This window comes from Schistocerca americana, chromosome 2 (assembly GCF_021461395.2).
Source record: "Schistocerca americana isolate TAMUIC-IGC-003095 chromosome 2, iqSchAmer2.1, whole genome shotgun sequence".
Taxonomy (NCBI): Eukaryota; Metazoa; Arthropoda; class Insecta; order Orthoptera; family Acrididae; genus Schistocerca; species Schistocerca americana.
The window spans coordinates 298,750,855-298,774,143 of NC_060120.1; the positions used below are offsets into that span (position 1 = coordinate 298,750,855).

Sequence of the window (23,289 nt, forward strand, 5' to 3'; positions counted from 1 at the left end):
TCAAAGATGCACATTTGCTCGTAGCTCTTAAGGTATGCATTTAAGATCTCACAGTTACTAAACCTTTTTTTTTATCCATACACCACCTTTAGAAACTGTCTACCCCACAATCTTAGCAACAACAATACCGGTACATGTATTCCACTGTCAGAGGTATCAGAACGATTTTTGATTGGTAGCTTCTGAGGTCCCTTACCTCAGATTGATACCTTTGCCCTTCTCCATCATCCCTGAAAATTTGCAACATCGTCACGGAATCACCTTGCATATCAACGACTTTTCCCAGAGAGTCAAACATGTAGAAACAATATTTACTGAGTACATTAACATTCTGATTAGTGACGACTCGCCAGACAAAATGTGCAGCGCTGAAGAAACACACCCCACCTGTATGCAAGTGGATGGAAGACATCAAATTAACCATAAATGTTTAAAAATAGTATTTGTTTCCACGTAAACAGAAAGTTCGATAAAACCGACCTAAAAATTAAAGATGAGTTCACAAAATGCATATCAAACACAAAACTCCTAAGGATTCATTTTGAAGCTAGGAAGCAAGATTAGTGTTTCACGTCACGTCGAAGAAAGGAGAATGAAACTGTACATTCCTTTTCAAAGGAAACAACCCGACATTTGCCTGGAGCGATTTAGATAAAGCACGGAAAACCTAATTCTAGATGGTTGGATGGGAATTTGAAACGTCGTCCTTCCATTGCACTACATCACCCGATATGCACGTTGACTCACAGCTGAAATAGGCTGAGCGTGTTACTCACCTTGAAAAGCGAATCACTACAATATGTTATTAACAAACTTCGGAAAGTAACCTCGGTGTGTAGCAGCTCATGCGCTATAACAACATTCTTTGGATATGTCAATTCTATACTCCCTTCTGGAGTAAACGTCTGCGGAACAAATGTGCAACATACACTAACAGTCGTTAAGGTACACAAAAAGGTTACGTGAATTATTACAAAAAGAACAAGACTTGTATGAAACTGTGGTAATCCTTACAGTTCCAAGTGAATACGTTTTCTATTTGAGCAGTCCCAACAAACAGATCTATACATGAGCGTGAGAAAAGATATCAGTTGGAAAAAAATCACATATTTTATGAAGAAAACATAGTTAAAATCCAAAATTATACACTTGGCTTTAACAAGAGGTCAAAGACAAAAGTGATATACACGCATTCAAGAAATCTATAAAATACAATTTATTAAAAAAGAGCTAGACTATCAGGGATTATATAAAATGGGAGGCAAATCAAGTAGACAAATTCAGACAAATGTTGATTCCGACGATTTACTGTTATGTTGAAGACACACTTTACACGATTTGCAATACAAAAGAGACGGATTCTATACAAACATGTAACATATGATAATAAATATTGTATTTTGGTATTTTTTTAAAATTTAAACTGTGTGTATATTTAAAGTATGTATACATTTGGGCGACTGTCATACAATGCATATTGTCTACGGATGTATAAATAAATTAATCAAACAAATTTCTGGCCGTAGAGTAGATAACTTGCAGTGGTTGTTCGTAGTTGATGGCCGCCCACTTGCCTATCTTCTCAGGGATATGGAGGTCAGAACTAAGTAATTATAGACCGAATTTGAAAGACTTAAAATGCTTTCATACCCCACTGATTAGGAGGTATAATCTTATGTTAAAAGTTTAACCCGCCAGGGTAGCCGAGAGCGCTAATGCGCTGCTTCCTGGACTTGGGTAGGCGCGCCGGCCGCAAATCGAATCCGCCCAGCGGATTAACGCCGAGGGCCGGTATGCCAGCCAGCCTGGATGTGGTTTTGAGGCGGTTTTCCACATCCCGCTAGGCGAATACCGGGCTCATCCCCACGTTCCGCCTTAGTTACACGCCTCGCAGGCATTTGAAAAAGTTCATACTATTTCATGGGTTACACTAGACGCAGGCAGCTGGGGTACACTAATTCCATCCCGGGTGGTTCAGCGTAGCGATAGGAAAGGCATCCGGCCACCCTCTGCAGCGAACACCGCCAAATCCATAGTAACGAAGCTGACCCTGTGTTGAATCAGGACAAAGGCCCAGAGAAAATGATGAATCTTATGTTAAAAGTTCAACACAATAAGACAAGTACTACTGTTTGAAGATGTGTGTTTGTCTTCAGGCAGCATAATGGACGGGTGCAAATATATGCCCTATATTCATCCTGTTCTGAGACTGAGGACACTTAGCGACTTCCAACAAACTTTAAACATAATTTCAAACTTTTACGAAACTTCTTCTCACTGAAATCCCCCACACAAAATGATGAAAGAAAAAAAGTTTATGGATTAGCACATTTTCACTATTAATACAGTAAAGCTTCAATGTCAGGCACGACGTTTTCAGTTTATCATTTCCTTATTACTAACTCTATTCGCAACACACTATGCAGACGTTATCTACCTATATCACTGAATGTACCTGGAAAATTATATCACTGTCCGAAACATAGCTCAGAAGATATTACGTCATAAACACTGAGAAACTTGAAAAACTTGCTTTTGCTTAAAATGGAGCGCTAATTACCCATACTATGTTCATCTAATGTTTGACAATGAGAGCACATAGTGACTTCCAACAAACTTTAAGCATATCTTCAAACCTTGTCTAAGCTTTTCCTCGCTTACACGCTTAACATTGAATATATACACAACAACTTGTTTTGAAGTACCCAGACGTTTGAAGCTGTTTCGCATACGGGAGTTCGATTCTTTAAAGTATATGAGATATCCTGATAGTATAAGAATAAATAAAAGCGTAGCTGCATTGCTAACAGAAATAATATGCTCAGTGTGCCATTTGAGCTTTACTAACACGTTGCTCAATTGGTTCACAGTATGGCTTGTACTCCGCCTTTGCTGGCAGCTTCGTGTACATCTTCTTCGGCACGTGCAAGGAGGTGAACATTGGACCGACAGCTCTGCTCTCCCTACTCACATCAACCTACACGCACGATACAAGTCCTGATCTGGCTGTTTTGCTCTGTTTCTTGGCTGGCTGTGTGGAGCTGCTTTGCGGACTTTTGCAACTAGGTAAGAACTAGTCTAACTGCTTAGATACTAGTATATACAAGAAAAGAAATGTAGCGATCTAAGGATAAAAAGTTTTTCACAAAGAAAACAATATTATGGATGACAAAATTATTTATTTATTGCTTATTTAGCCTGGCCAGATTAGAGCCTTAAGGTGCTCTCTTACATCTGACCATAACACTTACTAAAGATTTTACAAAAACGTTCACAGGAAGAATAATAATAAAAATAAAAGTAATAATAATAACAATAGTAATAAAATAATAATAATAATAATAATAAGATAATAAATAGTAATAATAGCAGTAAAGGGCATTAAGAATGACGCAGATTAGCACAAATGAATACATGTTTAGTATTATAAAAACGGAAGGGAGAAAGAAAGGAAATGATAATTAAATGGACACGCTAGCTGCAAACAAGCGTTGATGTACTTCATTGGGGACATGTTGAAAATGTGTGCCCCGACCGGGACTCGAACCCGGGATCTCCTGCTTACATGGCAGACGCTCTATCCATCTGAGCCACCACGGGCACAGAGGATAGTGCGTCTGCAGGGACTTATCCCTTGCACGCTCCCCGTGAGATCCACATTCCCAACATGTCCACACCACTACATTCGTAGTGCGCCTAATAGATGTTTGCCCATCATACTCATTACTCGTGGCAGATTAATCTACCAAGTCCCGTAAACATCTTGGTCAATCTTGCTGCGATAATGATAGACACCTCGCCCGTTGATTCACCATACTTTGTGCAGTTCCAGGTCTCTGTAGACATTCTGCAATCGCCTATGAACGTCTGCCAAGCTCTAGTTTTCTGCCAAAAGAACACTTCATGATGTCCTCCATCAAACTCCCCATTTTTTCAGCCAAAATGGATCGAGGAAAATAATGTGTTGCGTTACTTCATCAACACCCCTCATGAGTATGGTTGTATGTATGTGTGTCTGGAATCTCTTTCCAAACCGATGGATCGACTTCAACCAAATTTTCGACGCAATCAGCAAACTTGACTAGTATCAGCACTGTTGGGTTTGTAACCACCTAGCACCAACAGAAGCAGAGAAAATGACAAAAACGTGTTTTACAGACCCTGCCATATGGGCTTCCCTGTGTGACAGGTGTGTTGGAGCAGTATCAGCCTTCTTTATCGACCTGCTTTGCAGGGGCCCCACTGCTGGTGGAAGGTTGAGATGGATAGATGGGGGGATGGGCAGAAATCAAATGGCTCTAAGCACTATGGGACATAACATCTGAGGTCATCAGTCCCCTAGACTTAGAAACTACTTAAACTAACTAACCTAACGACATCACACACATCCATTCCCAAGGCAGGATTCGAACCTGTGACTTAAGCAGGCTTGCAGTTCCAGACTGAAGCGCCTAGAATCGCTCGGCCACAGCGGCCGGCAGGGGATGGGCAGAGGGAGGAGAGAAGGAGGGGATGGATAGAGAGAGGAAGAGCATGAGAGCATGGGTGTGGAGAGAGAGAGACGATGGAGAGGAGGGATGGAGAGAGGGGCATAGGAGAGAATAGATAGGGAGAGGGTTGTAGGAGGAAATGGATAAGAACAGGGGGCAGGAAGAAATGGATGGAGGGGGGCAGAAAAAACTGATAGGGAAGGAGGAGCTGGAAGAGATGGACAGAGAGAGGGGGCCAGAGGAGAGGAATAGCTTCAATCTTCTAGGGCAATTTCAAGTGATTTTGAGGTTCTGTACGTAATAGGATGTATTATTATTACCTCTATCATAGAAATCTAATGATGTGAATGTAAATGGATTTTAAATACATTTACCTGAAGTAGAAAACATTTCATATATTGAAATAGATATTATATTATATTAAGGCACATTATCTATTGCAGGTAATGCATTTAAAGTACATTTACGTAGACATTATTACATTTCTCTTCCTGGCAGGAATGTAAAATATTGTATTTTGTACAGAACAACAAAATCACTAGAGATTGGCCTACAGGGCTGAAACTGGTTGTGAACAAAGAAAATACACAAAAATTCGAAAATGGCACCTTCTTTTAATAAATTCATTGCTGTGGCATTCACTGTGAAGAAAATCTATATTTTACTGTTTATGACAGCTATTGTACATAGTTTTAGTATGACGTATAATAGAAAACTTTATTTTCTCTCATAAATTATTAATGCAGCATAAATTATTAACTAGAAGCAAAAGAAAGGGTCTATTAATAAGGGCTGAGAAAATATCTTTTTCAAAGATTTCTGTTTTTATTATCATTTTGTTTTCATTGCGTTTCTTTGATCAAATAAAACTCACTTTTTATGTCATTAAAGTCAAATTTAGGATGTGAATAAGAAAAAAGTGTCCATTACATAAAGTACGGACTGCTTACATTGGTGTTGCGACACCAGTGCTTGAGCAGTGCAACCGTCAGCACTCGCAAAGCATGCCTTTATGTGTTCAACTGGCTGTAGGCCCAACGACAAGCAATTATTTGTGAATTCTTTTTTTATTAGCACATGAGGTAATACAGACCGAAACTTGGGAGCAGCAAAAGTACTGGATGGAGCAACAAGTGAACGACATATCCCCTCCACTTTTTTGCTTGCTTCCTCCACCATCGCGTCTCGCTTCAGTACTCAGTCGGCAAAAATCGGAAGCCTTCAGTCCAATGACGCATTTGCCTCAGCACCCGCTCGCCGACCTCTGAGATCCTATAACAACGTAGCGCAGTAGCAGCAAGAACTCCTGTGTAGGTCGCAGCTGTGTGAACGAAGTGTAGTCTTTCCACAAACACGGTGTTGGCAACAGACGCCTGTTCGATGGCAATTATGGATGTGACATCGAACGATAAATATCGATATTCCGTATAATCGTATATAGCAGCGCTAGGTATCGATATCGACGATCGGTCGAATAATATTTACCGACATATCTGCGCCATTAATTAAGGTTTAGAGTTCAGATCGTAACGTACGATTTCGCTTGCTATTTGAAACTGGATCAATAAAAAAAGTAAGGATAACCAAATTTAATATTAAAAAAATAGAAAAAGTTATACTACATTGTATGAAATACCAGGCAGGAAAAACACTCAGAATACAGACAATACAGAAGAAACTTATTTTCTAAGGAAATTAAAAAAAATTAATTTACTGCAATTTTCTGCTTTTAATCTTTTCTCTGAGCAAAAATCGCTTCACCAGCTATTGAAAATAGGCTTCCTGTCGCAACTGAAGCCCCTTCGATTGTTAAATACTTCCTAGCTATCTGATACACATTGTGGATGGATTATTTGCTAACTGTCCAGGAGGTGGCATCCATAAAAGTAATAATTCTGGAAAAGTGTCTTCATTTTCAAGTATTATTCTCTCCTTTTTTTTGCCCTTTCACAATTCGAGAATTACAAAAAAATGGTTCAAATGGCTCTGAGCAGTATGGGACTTGACTGCTGAGGTCATCAGTCCCCTAGAACTTAGAACTACTTAAACCTAATTAACCTAACAACATCACACACATCCATGCCCGAGGCAGGATTCAAATCTGCGACCGTAGCGGTAGCGCGGTTCCAGACTGTAGCGCCTAGAGCCGCTCGGCCACCCCGGCCGTCTCGAGAATTATATTTCAAACTTTTCTACCAACCTTACTTTCGAGTAAGAAGAATACACTGCTGCCGACAGTCAAAAAATGGTTCAAATGGCTCTGAGCACTCTGCGACTTAACTTCTGTGGTCATCAGTCGCCTAGAACATAGAACTAATTAAACCTAACTAACCTAAGGACATCACACACATCCATGCCCGAGGCAGGATTCGAACCTGCGACCGTAGAGGTCGCTCGGTTCCAGACTGTAGCACCCAGAACCGCACGGACACTCCGGCCGGCCGACAGTCAAAATTTCTCTAAAAACTCAAACGAAAAAAAAGTGCAGGCACCATTCTTATGTTTAACTATTTCAATATTGAATGCCGGCCGGAGTGGCCGAGCGGTTCTAGGCGCTACAGTCTGGAGCCGCGCGACCGCTACGGTCGCAGGTTCGAATCCTGCCTCGGGCATGGATGTGTGTGATGTCCTTAGGTTAGTTAGGTTTAAGTAGTTCTAAGTTCTACGGGACTGATGACCTTGGCAGTTAAGTCCCATAGTGCTCAAAGCCATTTCAACCATTTTGAACCAATATTGAAAATAAACTAGAGCTAAGTTTTCTCTGTTGTGAGCTAAATGGCGAAATAATATTTTCCGATTATATCGCCACAAAATATTGGTGTTTCCAATATATTAGCTGGATAAATATTAGTTAAACGTATATTTCTACATATTATTATCCTATATTCCAGTCATAGTAGCAGGCGTTTCTTGATGGATGTCACTTGGACGAAATGACACGGGGACAACAATGTGCATTTACAGTCGCGAGTCGAGTGAAAGGCTCCTTCCCGTCAGCAAGAGATGGGAACGCGAGGAGTAGAAAAACACACCTACGTTTCTCAGTTATTTCTTGCAGTGTCTTTCTTTCTTGTTTTTCTCTTTTGTCAATTTTAAAGCCCCCTCTGTGTCTGCGCTTCCGGTAGCTGCCTACCTCGCCATTCCCTTAGCACAGCTCCGTTTATACTGTGGTCGTTGCACTCCAATACACTTGTGGGAGGCATGATTTAAGCATTTAGTGGAAAAATGTGATTTGAGTGAAAAAGAGTGTTTAAAATTTAATTTTCTATTTCACCATTGTCTTAGTTTATTCCAGCAAGTACAGTAATTTAGTGACTTACTGTACGTGATAGAGCAAAAGTTTATTCATGTTTTCCGTGCATTACCAAAAATTGAAATGTGTGGATCTTTTTTGTAAGAACTCCGGAAACAGCTGTATTTTCAATCAACATTATTAAGTCACTACCGGTTTCATGGCTTGTAGCCACATCATCAGATGTATATAAACATTAAAACATGCTAAACAAAATGGCAGAGAATACAGAAGTCCTAACCTTCATAGTTAAAACCGTAGTGTCCCTAGGGCGGACGGTCAGTAATTACAAAGTTGGGCAACAGAAAACCCCCTGTGCCATGTAACACACACCCGCCATCAAGTGAGCACAACATAGAGTCACGCAAGTGAGCCACAGCAGCCACTGGTCACACATAACATCTGCTACCCACAAAACGGTAGCGGGCTAACCCTAGCAATACCAAGGCATTTTATATAAAGCACGTTTCCAAGGGGGAGGGAGGGAGAGTATTTTAAGCCCACCTGAAAAAAAAAATTAAAATTACAAAATTCTTTAACTGTTGCTTAATTATACTAGCAATACCGTTTTAAAGAGTTCATCATGTGCAATTAGAGTCCAGAACCTCGAAATTCCTTTTAGCACATTCTGGGCAACGTCAACACACTTTAAATAGGATGTACTATTGAGTTTACGACCACCAGATAAAATTTTAAAAATGTAAATTTCGTTCATCTTAATTCAACTTGACCCCAAACAGACTTTTTAATGAGACACTTATGTGTAAGTAAGGCCTTGAACCCAGAAATGTTGAAAACTACATACATTTGGGAAAATGACATCTGATAATGAAACTTAGATTTTTAAGTTAAGTTTAACTGAAAAACCGAAGACAGATATGGAATGTGGTAGAGGAATTCGTTAAATACTATAAACATGTTTTCAGTATTTTAAAATATAAAGAAACTGACTAAAATATTTTCAAAACATGAACATAAAACATACCCCACCCCCTTCCATGGTACTGTGAGCTGCTTGTGGAGTTGTTGCTAAAAATGGTAAAACCATAGCAGCAGGTGCTCCAAACACAGAGTCATTGTAAAGCATGTGGACTTAAGATTAATAACATTGCAAGATTATTAATAACGCTGCACTACATATTACTGTACTGTTGTGCTGTTTCTGCAGTACAACTTATTAACTTAAGAAAACAATAGCCTAACAGTACTTTTAGCCCAGGGCAACCGCATGTTTTCATATTAACAGGAGAAAATCATTTTTACCATATTCTTGATTTAGAAATTTTGAGGACCTCGTTATCTGCTCATTATTTTCTCCTATTGGTTTCTACAGTGCGCTTTTATTACCGCCTATAAACATGAACAAGCTAACAGTATCACTATAGTAAAAATTGGTTTTACGTTTACAGATTTCTCGTTATCCTGTTATTTACGTTAGTTTCTGTTGGCCCCATCGTAAGCCCTATTATATCAATTAACTGTTTTTCTTCTTTTTAAAAATTTTGTTCAGATAATACTTCCCACAGTTTGCACTGTCAAACCACTACGACAAGCTTCAACACTGATTTCGATATCGATTGATGTGGAAATTACACCGTGTTGGTGTAAGATAATGTATAACATAAAACTGCACAATTTATAATGTAAATCATTTTGACTGCTGTGAGAAATATATATGGCATTTCTAAAATGTTTCTGCAATGTCCCACCACCTAATTGTACTCTAAACTGCAATAAATCGTCAAACATACCATTTAAATTTGTTTTTCTCTTAAAATAAAATCATGTAATCCACAAAACAATATTCAAGAAACATTTATTTCAGCTTAGTACAATTAGTTTATATTAATTTCACAGGATTTTCATGGGGGAGGGGGGGGGAATTCTTCTGCATCCTTACTTTTGTTTGTTACAACATAATCAAAACTAATCTGGTAAAGCACATGCAACTTTCAAAGGGCACCTTTAACCTGCACACAGTGTGGATGAACTTATTTTTATACTCTAAAAGTAGCCACGTTCAAACAACAATGGTATAAAAATGGAAATGTCGTGTGGCTAGGGCCTCCCGTCGGGTAGACCGTTCGCCTGGTGCAGGTCTTTCGATTTGACGCCACTTCGGCGACCTGCGTGTCTATGGGGATGAAATGATGATGATTAGGACAACACAACACCCAGTCCCTGAGCGGAGAAAATTTCCGACCCAGCCGGGAATCGAACCCGGGCCCTTAGGATTGACAGTCTGTCACGCTGACCACTCAGCTACCGGGGCGGACAACAACAATGGTGAAATACTGACTTTTAAAGTGGAACTCGAAGCTACCTGCAGTCGAGTCGCTGAAAGTTGCAGCGGGCTGGTCGTAGCAGCTAAAAATGGTTTAAATGGCTCTGAGCACTATGGGACTTGACTTCTGAGGTCATCAGTCCCCTAGAACTTTGAACTACTTAAACCTAACTAACCTAAGGACATCACACACATCCATGCCCGAGGTAGGATTCGAACCTGCGACCGTAGCGTCGCGCAGCGTAGCAGCTAGGCGTGCCTGCTGCAGCCAATCAAGTTACGCGATTTTCTAAACATCTCTAAAGGACTCAGTGTTGCGGAGCTCTATAGATGGCTATTGTTTTCGACAGCAACCGTTTGCACTTTGTAGTTGAAAGCCTGGCAACAGCCAATTATCAGAGATCAACTTACGCCGACTCGACTACGCATCAATTCATGTCTGTGGACTAACCATGTAGGTGACAATATAATTAAAGGAAAGTGGCTGGGTGACATACGTCACCTGCGCGACTACTCAAGGGTTAACTGCTTTACAATAAACCAACCTTGGATATACTGACAGCATATCCAATCGGAAAGATCTCTTATGCAACATTCTTCTTGAAATTACACTGAGGTGACATAAGTAGTGGAATACCTAATAATATCGTGTCGCATCTCTTTCAGCCCAGCACAGTGCAGCAGGTCGACTTGACATGGACTCAACAAGTCACTGAGAGTCTCCTGCAGAAAGACTGAACCATGGTGCCTCTGTAGCCATCCATAATTGCGAAAGTGTTGTCAGTGCAGGATTCTGTGCACGACCTGACCTCTCGATTATGTCCCATAAATGTTCGATGTCATTCATGTCTGGCGATCTGGATGGCCAAATCATTCGCTCGAATTATCCAGAATGTTCTTCAAACCAATCGCGAGCAGTTTTGACCAGGTGACATGGCGCATTGTCATCCATAAAAATTCTATCGTAGTCTGAGAACACGAAGTCCATGAATGGCGCAAATGGTCTCCAAGTAGCCGAACATAATCATTTCCGGTCAATCGTCGGATCAGTTACACCAGGGGACAGCCCACACCAATATGGAGCCTCCACCACTTTGCACAGTGTCCTGTTGAGAACTTGGGTCCACCCTTCGCAGGGTCTGCGCCACACTCAAGACCTATCACCAGCTCTTACCAAGTGAAATCGGGATTCATCTGATCAAACGACAATTTTCCAGCCGTCTAGTGTCCAACCGATATGGTCACGAGCCCAGGTAGACGATGTCATGCTGTTGGCAAAGGCACTCGCGTCGGTCGTCTACTCCCATAGCCCATCAACGTCGTGTTTCGCCGTACTGTCCAAACTGATGTGGTCGTCGTACGTCCGACATTGATTTCTGCGGTTGTTTCACGAAGTGTTGCTTGTCTGTTAGCACTGACAACACTACGCGAACGCCACTGCTCTCGGTCGTTATGTGATGGCATTGTCCATGATGAGGCGGGGGGGGGGGGGGGGGGGGGGTAATACCTGAAAACTGGTATTCTTGCCACAGTCTTGACCCTGTGAATCTCGGAATATTGAATTCTCTAACGGTTTCGGAAATCGAATGTTCCGAGCGTCTAGCTCCAACTACCGTTTCACGTTCAAAGTCTGTTGATTCCCGTCATTCTGCCATAACCACGTGAAAAATCTTTTCACACGAATCACCTGAGTGCAAATGACAGCCCCGCTAATGCACTGCCCTGTACCTTGTGTACGCGATACCAACATCATCTTTGTATGTGCATATCGCTATCACACGATTTTTGTCACCTCAGTGTATAATTTTTGTATAGTTGCCATGGAATCAGTAAAGTGTTATGCTTAGGGAATCGTCACTCTCTTTTTTTTTTTCAACGTAATTCCCGACAACGGAAATACTTACTAAATGACTACTATCCTTACTCATCAAAGCGGTTGAAGCCAGCGGAGGTACTGACTAGGTCTATGTTTCCTCCATCACTACAATTTCTGGGATTATTAATAGAGATATTTTATTTCGAGCCACCCTTTTCTTGTGATATTTTATCACAGATAGTATATTTTTCGATTCACTCCGCTTCACTTTTTATACATTTGAAGAGTACAAGAAATCTTACGAATATCAGTCACTCTGTTGACTATGCTTTTACACTCCACAATGCAAAAAGTTTTGAGTAAACCATATCCACGCCTCATTGCTCACTTACAAGTCGTTGTTGACTATGGAAAAATGAGACAACTTCACTCACTGCCGAAAAAACTCTCGTGCCTTATCGATTAACTGGGTTTCATGAAAGCACATTACACAGTCGTTCACGCTCAAATGTGTTAATTGTTTGCACTAGACATTATAAAATTAATTAAATGAAGGCTGCTGTACAACAATTAATCACTGAGCGCCACGCACTTTAGATCGCACAGGTTGGCATTAGTTCCCAAGACGACTTCGTACTTCTACCGACGAGTACCTATTGGGGATACGGTACAAATGAAACCTCCTGCAGCAAACGAAAAGAAACGTAAGGCGATATGCTACTTAAAACAGACACCTGACAGTTGGATAACCGCTATTTGAATTTTGAAGAAGCAAGCTTCTCATCAGGCTACCTTCCATTCGGAAAGTGGGTGCTGTTATGTGACTTATAAATTACAGAATGCAGCAATCAGTCGTCCTTTTTTAGATTTTATTACGAAAATCTAGATTTCGGCTAGTAGCTAGCCATTCTCAATGCACTATATTTTTAAGTCCTTGTTGTTCGGGCGTCAGTCACTGTTCTTTGACGCCCGAACAACAGGGACTTACATGCATTGAGAATAAAATATACTGCGTTGAGAATGGCTAGCTACTAGCTGAAATCTGGATTTGTGTATTAAAATCTAAAAACGGACGACTGATTGCTGCACTCTATAATTTCTAAGCAAGCTTTTGTTGAGTGTGTTTCGTCGTGCATCTGTTTCGTTACACCAAGAGCCATTTGAGGTTTGTAAAGATGTGCGCACCTTGTGACTTGGAAAATGGGAGAGCGACTTTTTCGTTTCCTAGTAGAGTAACATTTCCGAGTCGGAAACCGTACTATGGAAATCTTGCTTATAATCCAGTCAATGAAGGAAAATCAGGCGAAAATATTCTGTACTCGCAATATTTGCACAATGCTAGAAGGGAGTCTCCCAAACAACATGCTGAAAGTCCTGACCGGTGGGGTGTGAGCACTGGGTTTGCGGGGCTCTTAAAAAGCATTTCTTTTTAGTTTTTCTTGAACAAATATAAAACCGCGGCTCCTAGCGAAAATGTTTTCCAGTTCAAAACGAACTACATTATATTTCTTACAAAACGTGTACTATTCATTTTTTTTCTTTAGGATTAATACACTGAAGCGCCAAAGAAGCTGATTTAGCCATGCGTACTCACATACAGAGACATGTAAAGAGGCAGAATACAGCGTTGCAGTCGGAAGTGCCTATGTTAAGACAAGTGCCTGGCGCTGTTGTTAGATCGGTTACTACTGCTACAATGGCAGGTTATCAAGATTTAAGTGAGCCACCTAACGGCGATTTTTGTATCGACATTGTACGAAGTGTAATATCTACATCTACATCATACTCCACACTCCGTCGTCAGGCCACAAAGGCCCATCGGGACCATCCGACCGCCGTGTCATCCTCAGGTGAGGATGCGGATAGGAGGGGCGTGTGGTCAGCACACCGCTCTCCCGGTCGTTATGACGGTTTTCTTTGACCGGAGTCGCTACTATTCGGTCGAGTAGCTCCTCAATCGGCATCACGAGGCTGAGCGCACCCCGAAAAATGGCAACAGCACATGGCGGCTGCATGGTCACCCATCCAAGTGCCGGCCACGCCCGACAGTGCTTAACTTCGGTGATCCCACGGAAACCGGTGTATCCACTGCGGCAAGGCCGTTGCCATATTATACTCCGCAAGCCACCTAATGGTGTGTGGCGGAGGCTTGTAACGACTGCCAATGGAGTTTGTTGAGCATCTATGTAAGACTCTCGCACCGACTAAACGATCCCGTGACGAAACGCGCCATTCTTCGGTGGATCTTCTCTATCTCTTCTATTAGTCCTACTTGGCAAGTCTTAGTCTGGCATCTGCTTTTCCTGCTGTTTGTTTTATTTGGTCACTCCACTTAAGGTCGCTCTTGATATTTACTCCTAAATATTTTTGGTCTCTGACTGAGCCGCATACTTATTTTACGTAAGATCTAAACTTCTTAGGGTTTTTATTCAGATCGTCTGATAAAATTTTACTTTCAAAGTCATTGAACGCTTATCCTCATTACTCTCCTTACGACCATTTTCGCTTCGTTCAGCTTTTGCTTGTCAGCTTGGTTTTGACTTCTCTTGGAAATGAACTGAAGCTCTTCTTCTTTACGCAACAATTTTCTAACATGGCTATTAAACCACGGTGGTTGTTTCCTGTCACGTAAGACCCTGCTTGGGACATACTTGTCTAAGACATTTTGAACGATGCTTTTGAATTTTTTCTGTTTATGCTACCCATCTTCGTCCTCATCTCTGAATATTTGATACTGACTATTCAGATACTCTTCAATTTGAATTCTGACATACTTGCTAAGCAAAAATATCTTCCTACCTTTCTTGATATAGTATTTCTTGCAAAACCTGTACTCGTAGTTGCCTTATGATCACTGAAACCTTCATCTGTGGTAACTGATTCGAAAAGTTTAGGTTTGTTTGTTGCTAGGAGGTCTGAGACGTTACCTATACGAGTCGGTTTTCTAACTATCTGCTCGAAGTAATTTTCGGACAAGACATTCAGAATTATGTCAGACGAATCCCTGCCGTACACCGGGTTTGATAGCATGACTCTTCTAATCGATACCCGACAAGCTGAAGTCACCTCCCGTTATAACAGCTTGATTAGGAAATTTGCTAATGATATTCTGTAAGTTTTCTCTGAGGCGCTCTAACACTACAGATCCTGACCCAGGTGGTCTGTAAAAGCATCCGATTACCGTTTTTTACCGATCTTTGATGCTTGACTTCCCCAGATTAATTCACATTCGGGATTCGCGATAACCTCGCTAGATGTTGTTGAGTTCTTTACTGCAATAAATACACCGCCACCATTGGTGACTAACTATCCTTACGATAAATATTCCAATCTGAGCCTAGGATTTCATTGCTATTCACTTCCGGTTTCAACCAGCTTTCTTTTCCTGATACTCTTTGAGCATTACAATCTCGAATATGCGATTCTGGGACCTTTCCTTGGATGCTCCTGTAGTTTACTAATATCATATTAACCTTTCCCATATCCGATCTCTGAGAAGAAATTCTAAAAATCAAATAAAAACAGTCTCGATCGCGTTTTCACATTTTTATTCGTTAGCAACTGGTTTCGGCCCTTCCCTCAGACCATCTCCAGGCTTCTATGGACCTCGCTCCGTCTGCCACCACCAGCAGCCATAACGGCGGGGTAAAGCGTGAATATGGTATGAGGTAAGGGCAGAAGGCGGTTGCTAATGAATAAAAATCTGAAAACGCGACCGAAACTGTTTATATTTGATTTTTAGCATTTTATACCGATCGCTGCTTTGTTCGAATTACAGAATGCTTTCTAAAATTTCGATCTCTGAGAACCTTGTGGCCGATGTAACTTCGATTTTGCCAGGCAGTTCGTCTCTGATCCCAAGGAGGGTTTCTCTACACACCCCCCCCCCTTCCCCCGCCCAAAAAAAAAAACAAAAAAAAAGAAAAAACACTTGAGCACAGCACACGTGCTCTGCTACCTTAGTATCCGCTCCTTGCGTGTAGCACACACCTATTCTACTAAGGGGATCCCTACAATTCTCCACCTAGCGGAGGTCGAGAAATTCGCATCGGACACCGTCACAGAGTCGTCAGCTTTGCCTATGGTTTAGGCCTTCCACTCTGCTCCAGACCAGAGGACCGCAACCGGTCCTGGATACAATGCTACAAATAAACAGCTTAGCCTGCATCCCACGTGAGATGCTAGTAGCCCTCAACGGACCAGCCATCCACCAAAAGGAGATGAGGATGGCCTCAGAAACAAAGCAGCAGGCGTTATTCGTGCTGACATGTGCCAAATGTTTATTTATGAAACATCAGTGTCGATTTTTTAGATTCGTTTTTAAAAGGAAAATATCAATGTGCACTCTCAGTTGTTTCAAAAACTGTTGAAAGATTTTCTAACTACAAGCACACGTATATGACAACATACATCCCTCGTTTTCGATAACTTCTGCATGCTGAACTGCGTACATACACTGTAATAGCTCTAAGATGGCTGTACGATAGTTTTCATACATCTTCAAAGAATGAGGTTTCTTAAATCAAATACAGCGATTTTAAATTAATTATCCTTTTTTTAATTTCATTTCTAGTCACCTACAAACTTTTTCATTCTTTAGTTCATTTTATAATTCACTTTACGCTGAGGACCATAACGGCCCAAGCACACAATAAACAAGGTTTTCAGAAAAATAGATATTTGTGAAAATCAAATTTACAGACAAACCACCACTCTCATCAGTCTGACCTGTTTTTACATCAAGTCTCAACAACCTACATTTTTCATTAAAAAATAATTTACCTTCTTTATGTTACGAAATATTAATTAATGTTTAAGATTATATTTATTTTTAATGTTAATTCACAACATTTCCGTATCAAAGCTAGTGATAGTAGCAGCTTTTGACAATTGTTAAGTTAGTAATTAATGTGAAACTAGAATCAGACCATAAAGAACAGATCCTAATTGCACCACACACACACAGTTATGACCTACTCCAATGCTTCATGGTCCTCATTATCATCATTTTCATTAAGGACATTCTGGCGCGTGAGGTTCAGATAAAACTGCCGATACAACTCCGATTGTGAAGTATTGGACGCTAAGTTATGATGACAACCCCAGATAACAATTGAGTACTACAGAGCAACAAAATTATGCTTTCTGCTTTGTGACCATATGCAAATGAATATCCAAAAAATACGAGAGGCAAAAATCAAACAATGGAAACTCCAGGTAGGAATATCAACAACGTCGGAAAAATCAGATTGCTACTTACCGTAAAGAAGGCACTAGTTCTAGACAGGCACAATTCAAAGACACTTACATATACCTTTCAGCCACAGCCTTCAACAGTAAAAGAGAGACACACACACCATTCACACACACAAACAAGCAAACCTCACTCACACACGACCGCCAACTCCAACATGTTGGTGTTGTGTTTGTGTGAGATGTGCTTGTTTGTGTGTGTGAATGGTGAGTGTCTCTCTTTCACTGATGAAGGCTGTGGCCGAAAGCAATATGTAAATGTTTTTCAGTTGCGCCTGTTCTTTAGGGTAAGTATCAGTCTGTGTTTTCCTACATTGCGAATTCGAGGCAACTCCATTAATGTTCATACATGCAGTATGGTGCTACAGATAATAGACAATGCTGGTTCACCATAAGATCAGCAGATCTCAGGGGCATGCATACATGCTACAATCTCAAAATTGGTGACTGTGTGCTCTAGGTCCTTATGGTTCTTAGTCTCTTGTATGTTTTCTATCATTTATACGTCATGATATCGATATGTTCAGCTCATTTTAGTGAATATTTTCCAGGTATTTTAGGACATAAAAACATGGATGCTGCTGTTACAGGTCCATTTTCGTATTTGTAAACCAAATGAATTCTCATGAAAAGCAGCTGCCCCCTCTACACTTCTCTGTCCCCACCCATCCTCCTTTGGTGCCATACGTTTAGCAAACATAATTTAATAGTCAGCCTTTACCAAGAAAACATAACAGAAAATTTCTACCAAACCAGGCAAGAATAGGATTTTGGCTAGCTTTGGCTTCAACTGATGGAAACCATTATCTTCAGCTAATTTGATTAGAGAATAAAATGTTCGGCTGCCAGCCATGTCAGGTGGTTAAAATACCACAATTTTTTGATCTACTACTTGACCATTGTGACTTCACAAGGTCTAAAGTGCACTATGTGATCAAAAGTATCCGGACACCCAAAAAAATTCATTTTCCATAATAGCTGCATTGTGCTGCCACCTACTGCCAGGTACTCCATATCAGCGACCTCAGTAGTCATCAGATATCCTGAGAGAGCAGAATGAGGCACTCCACGGAACTCACGGACTTCGAACATGGTCAGGTGATTGGGTGTCACTTGTGTCATACGTCTGTATGCAAGATTTTCACACTCCTAAACATCCCTAGGTCGACTGTTTCTGATGTGATAGCAAATTGGAAACATGAAGGGACATGTACAGCACAAAAGTCTATAGGCTGATCTTGTCTGTTGACAGACAGAGACTACCGACAGTTGAAGAGGGTCGTAATGTGTAATAGGCAGACATCTATTTAGACCATCACACAGGAATTCCAAACTGCATCAGGATCCACTGCAAGTACTATGACAGTTAGGTGGGAGGTAAGAAAACTTGAATTTCATGGCCGAGCGGCTGCTCATAAGCCACACAGCAATGACAAACGACATCTGGCTTGGTGTAAGGAGCATTAACATTGGACGATTGAACAGTGGAAAAATGTTGTGTGGACTGATGAATCACAGTACATAGTGTGGTGATCAAATGGCAAGGTGTGAGTATAGCAAATATCCAATGAACGTCATCTGTCAGCGTGTGTAATGCCAACAGTAAAATTCGGAGGTGTTGGTGTTATGGTGTGATTGTGTTTCTCATGGAGGGGGCTTGTACCCCTTGTTGTTTTGCTTGGCACTATCACAGCACAGTCATATCATTGATGTTTTAAGCACCTTCTTGCTTCCCATTGTTGAGGAGCAATTTGGGAATGGCAATTGCATCTTTCAACATGATCGAGCACCTTTTCATAATGCATGGCCTGTGGCAAAGTGGTTACATGACAATAACACCCCTGTAATGGATTGGCCTGCACTGAGTCCTGACCTGATTCCTACAGAACACCTCTGGGATGTTTTGGAATGCCAACTTCATGCCAGACCTCATCGACCAACATCAGTACCTCTCCTCAGTGCAACACTCCATGAAGAATGGGCTGCCATTCCACAAGAAACCTTCCAGCACCTGATTGAACATATGCCTGCGAGAGTGGAAGCTGTCATCAAGGCTAAGGGTTGGCCAACACCATATTGAATTCCAGCATTACCAATGGAGGATGCTGCGAACTTGTAAGCCATTTTCAGCCAGGTGTCCAAATACTTTTGATCACATAGTGTATGTTTGATTGAAAGCTTGTGGCTTTTCAACTACATGATGCAGCTGAAAGCCTGAGAATATTATTCAGTATTGCCGCTATGACGCTCTGGATTCTTACAGTTTAATTAGTAACTGCACTCTTTAGGATAACATGCATTACTTGATGCCAGTTAGTTTAAATGCACACACATGCCCGTTGCTGACTGGCTGTCATTTTATGTCCATGTCTCCATAAAGATGCATTTCCAGTCTACAATTATTTTGAAAGTATTGCTGTACTTTACATCCCCTATACTACTCTCATTTTATTATCAGGTTGTTTCTTTCCACACCGTATTCAAGGGTGTGATGTTAGAAAATTGTTACTGACCTAGACTATATCTAGGAAGACTTGGAGATGGTCAGTGGCTGGTATTAAGGCTGACAGCAACTTCTCAAAAAATATACATGTGATTTAATGTGAGTAAATAGACTACATTACCTGACAATGTTTAACTGCACTGTCAATAATTTTTCATGAGGCTCAGTCATGTCCTTCAAAGTACCCAGAAATATCTCCCTGTTACAGTTCAATTTGGAATGGTCACATAACTATAGACATGGAGAAAATAGATAACAGACAATGAGTTATTATAAAACCCTAAAGAGGTATTATTCAACCACAGATGCAGTAACTTGGAATATCCCTGTTTGATCACTTCTTAGGCACTGTTTATGAATATGGGATCTTTACTCAATTGAGTTAATAAATTATACAGAGAGTATTCAAAGAAGAGCTGTGTGATTAGAATTGGGTTGTTTAGTTTTTACAACAACATCACAGAAATGTTTAACAAGCAAACTTCAATGGGAGACGCTATGGAAGGGATATTTTGAGTCACAGAGAGCCTTGTCTTTGAACTTCAGAGAATCTGCATGTCATATGAGTTAAGAAGTATTTTACTTTCTCCCAGATATAAAATGTGTAAGGACCATACTGATACAATTACAGAAATTCAGGCTTAAATGGATGTGTAAAGACAACTGTTCTTCCTTCTTGAAATCCAAAAAGGAATAAAAAGTGTAGAAAACGATACCATACACTGTGTGCTCTCCACAACAGGTTTGAATTGTGCATACTATTGTAACCTTTCTCTACATGCTAGTTTATTCCCTGAAAGTCTCTTCATTTCTGCATGCCTGCTGCAAATTACATGTACTTGAAGCTGCTTACTGTAGTCAAGTCTTGGTCTCTCTTTACAACCCTCCCAACCCCCCCTCTCCAAAGACACTTCCCTCCATTATCAAATTAACTATTCCTTAATGCCTCAGGATGTCTCCTATTAATCTATCCCTTCTATTAGTCAAGAGAAAATAGCCTAGTTACTCAATCTACCCATGACACAAAATTCATCTGGCTACCACACCTGAAAGACCTATGGAAAAAAAGCATCAAATCATTGAATATTTGGGGCACTAACAGATCCTGTCCCCTGCAGTTTTATTGAGCATATTGACTGAACCCTATTGGACTGGCCCAGTAGGCTACAGTAGCTCCACAATTGGCCTCATAGGAGTTGAGTGTACCCTGCTTGCCAACAGTGCTCAACAGAGCCGGATGGTCACTCATCCATATGCTAGCCAAGCCTGACATCATTTAACTTTGGTGATCTGACAAGAATCGGTGTTACCATTGTGGTACAGCCATTGGCATTTAGGATTACCTCAGCCATGGCAATTAGTGTGGCAGTCCATTCCAGCTTTGAGGAGCTGTTCAGAAATTGGCAACATGTAGCCAAACCATGCAGAATACTGTCTCACAGATCTGTATGTATCAGATCTCTAAATATGCAGCCAGGAATAGACAACCTGCCACCTTGGTGAGGCCCATGGTGATTTTAAGCCTGACAGAGTGCAAGAAAACTTGTACACCAGATTGTTATTACAAATTAATTTTCTTTAACTTTAAGTACATATCATGGTTTAATAATTGTATATATAGATAGAGCCCAGCAAGGAAATGCCACCTGGTTTTCAGCTTGTTTCCCTAATATGTCTTTCTTGTTATGATGTAGACTTATATGGAGTTCTGAAGGCACTGGAGCAGACACAAAGGCATAACAGTTGAAAGTTTCTCATCTGTAGTGACTCACTCAGTGCAATGCAAGTGGTACACTTAATGTATCCAGTGGACAAGTTGATTCAGATCATACATGGCACCTTACAGCAAATCTGACACTAAGGCAAGTAGATAGTCTTTTGCTGGGCACCAAGACACATCAGAATATAGATGACACAGCCAACAAAGCAGCCAATTAAGCACATTGGGATGGTTTTGTGCTTTGATGTGCTGTCACCCTGCACACAGTCATTCATTTTTTCACAAACTAATCATGTGTCAGTGAGAAACTGAATGTTGTAAGAGGCAAGCAACAAACTGTGGTCAATCAAAACGAACATGAAAGCATGGTGGACTTCATGCTAACCATACTAGTGGAAGAAAGTGCTGCTCAACAGACTGTGAATAGAACACTGCCAATTAAAACATGTGGGGAGGTCCACCACTCTGTGAAGTTTGTAGTGTGCCGCTTGCAGTGCAGCATGTTTTAGCTATCAATGTTTTATGGTACACACTGGCATAATGGCAATCATGACTTTGGTTGGTGATCTGCCCACCATTCTCACCAGTGTAATACAGGTTTTGAAATTCTGTGGAATGTTGGGCCTTGTCCTTAAAGTGTTGGGGAGGGGAGGTCAACATGCTCTGAATGGATAGCTTGCTCAGGGAGTTTAGTATTCATAGTAATTGATTTTATGTGTGATTCTTCAGTGTACCATGATCACAGTTTTTACAATTTGCAGGTGGATTTTAATGCCTTATAAGCAACTCTGCCTGTGGGACAGCCATCATCCCCTCCCCACAAGATTAGCATGCTGACATCTCGTAAGAATCCTGATTATCATTCCTCACATTCAATATCATCATCAGCATCATCAAAATTGGAATACCTATCTCACCAAGTGCATTTTTCTGTAACACAACATTTTAAGAGTTTCCATCTTTCTGTTGTTTATATTGCTAATCTTACCTGTTACATTTCCATACAAGGCTACTACTAATCCTCATCAGAATATCATGGAAATTTTGAGGTTACATTATTGTATATAAATTTTATTAATCTCCATAAACAGACTAAATATTTGTTTTAAATTATTGACATACATTAAAATTCATGCTGTGGCTCACTGAATTAATTTACAAAAAACAGCTGTGACAACCCAGCTCCTATACCTACAAAAATCATGGGTCTGTGGGTTCAGTAAGACTTGAAATGGGCTACAGGTGTAAGTAACTTGTCAAAGCAACTCTCAACAGTGTGCTACGGTTTGAAGATATTAAAAACTACAAAAAGTAGATGGTGAGGCAGGCACACTATGCACAATTCAGTTCACAGCTTTGTTGTGGAATCATTTTCTGAGGAAATACATTTTCTGAAGAAATACAACTCAGAGTGTAACTGTATTTTGAATGCAAAAATGAGGCCTGAGGATAATTTCTGGCCTTAAAAATAGAATCTTGTACACCTTCTTTTACTGAGCTTGGAGTTATGTTTCATGTTTATATCTTATGAAAAATGATAAACTATTGCTGGATGAGGATGTACACATATGACACTAGAGCACAATTAGATATCCCCCAAATGTGTTCCAGAACATCATTGTATCAGAAAAGTGTAAACCATTATGGCATTATATATACAGTAACATGTCAAAAGAAATACACATCGTCCCTAAGACAATATTTAATAACAGACTAAAGGGTCATTCCAAATAAAGGGGACTAGGGGCCCCCACTCAACCATCTTCAAATCTAATGAAATTTGGTGTGGAGGCTCTATACAGTCTTTGATGGTTACACACCAAATTTCAGTTCAAGAGAAAATCAATTAATTGTAATCAGCTCAGAATAAGCATAGTTTCCAATGGTGCTACAGCATTCATAGTTGACACCTTTGAAGCAGATGAAGAAAT

General features: G+C 40.5%; 1 protein-coding gene, 1 non-coding gene and 1 pseudogene across 3 annotated transcripts in view; 1 reads left to right on the top strand and 2 right to left on the bottom strand.

The window, feature by feature from the left end:
• The window catches only part of LOC124594910 (sodium-independent sulfate anion transporter-like), a 292,649-nt gene that overhangs the window by 209,572 nt on the left and 59,788 nt on the right, over positions 1-23,289 (top strand). For both annotated transcript variants that reach the window (XM_047133390.1, XM_047133391.1), the window contains exon 3: positions 2,871-3,066. In XM_047133390.1, coding sequence (XP_046989346.1) covers positions 2,871-3,066 — 196 coding nt within the window. The remainder of the gene's footprint in view (positions 1-2,870; positions 3,067-23,289) is intronic.
• On the bottom strand, positions 3,527-3,601 carry Trnat-ugu. Its single transcript has one exon. It is a non-coding gene; the product is annotated as a tRNA-Thr (tRNA).
• LOC124597207 lies at positions 13,873-13,989 on the bottom strand (annotated as a pseudogene).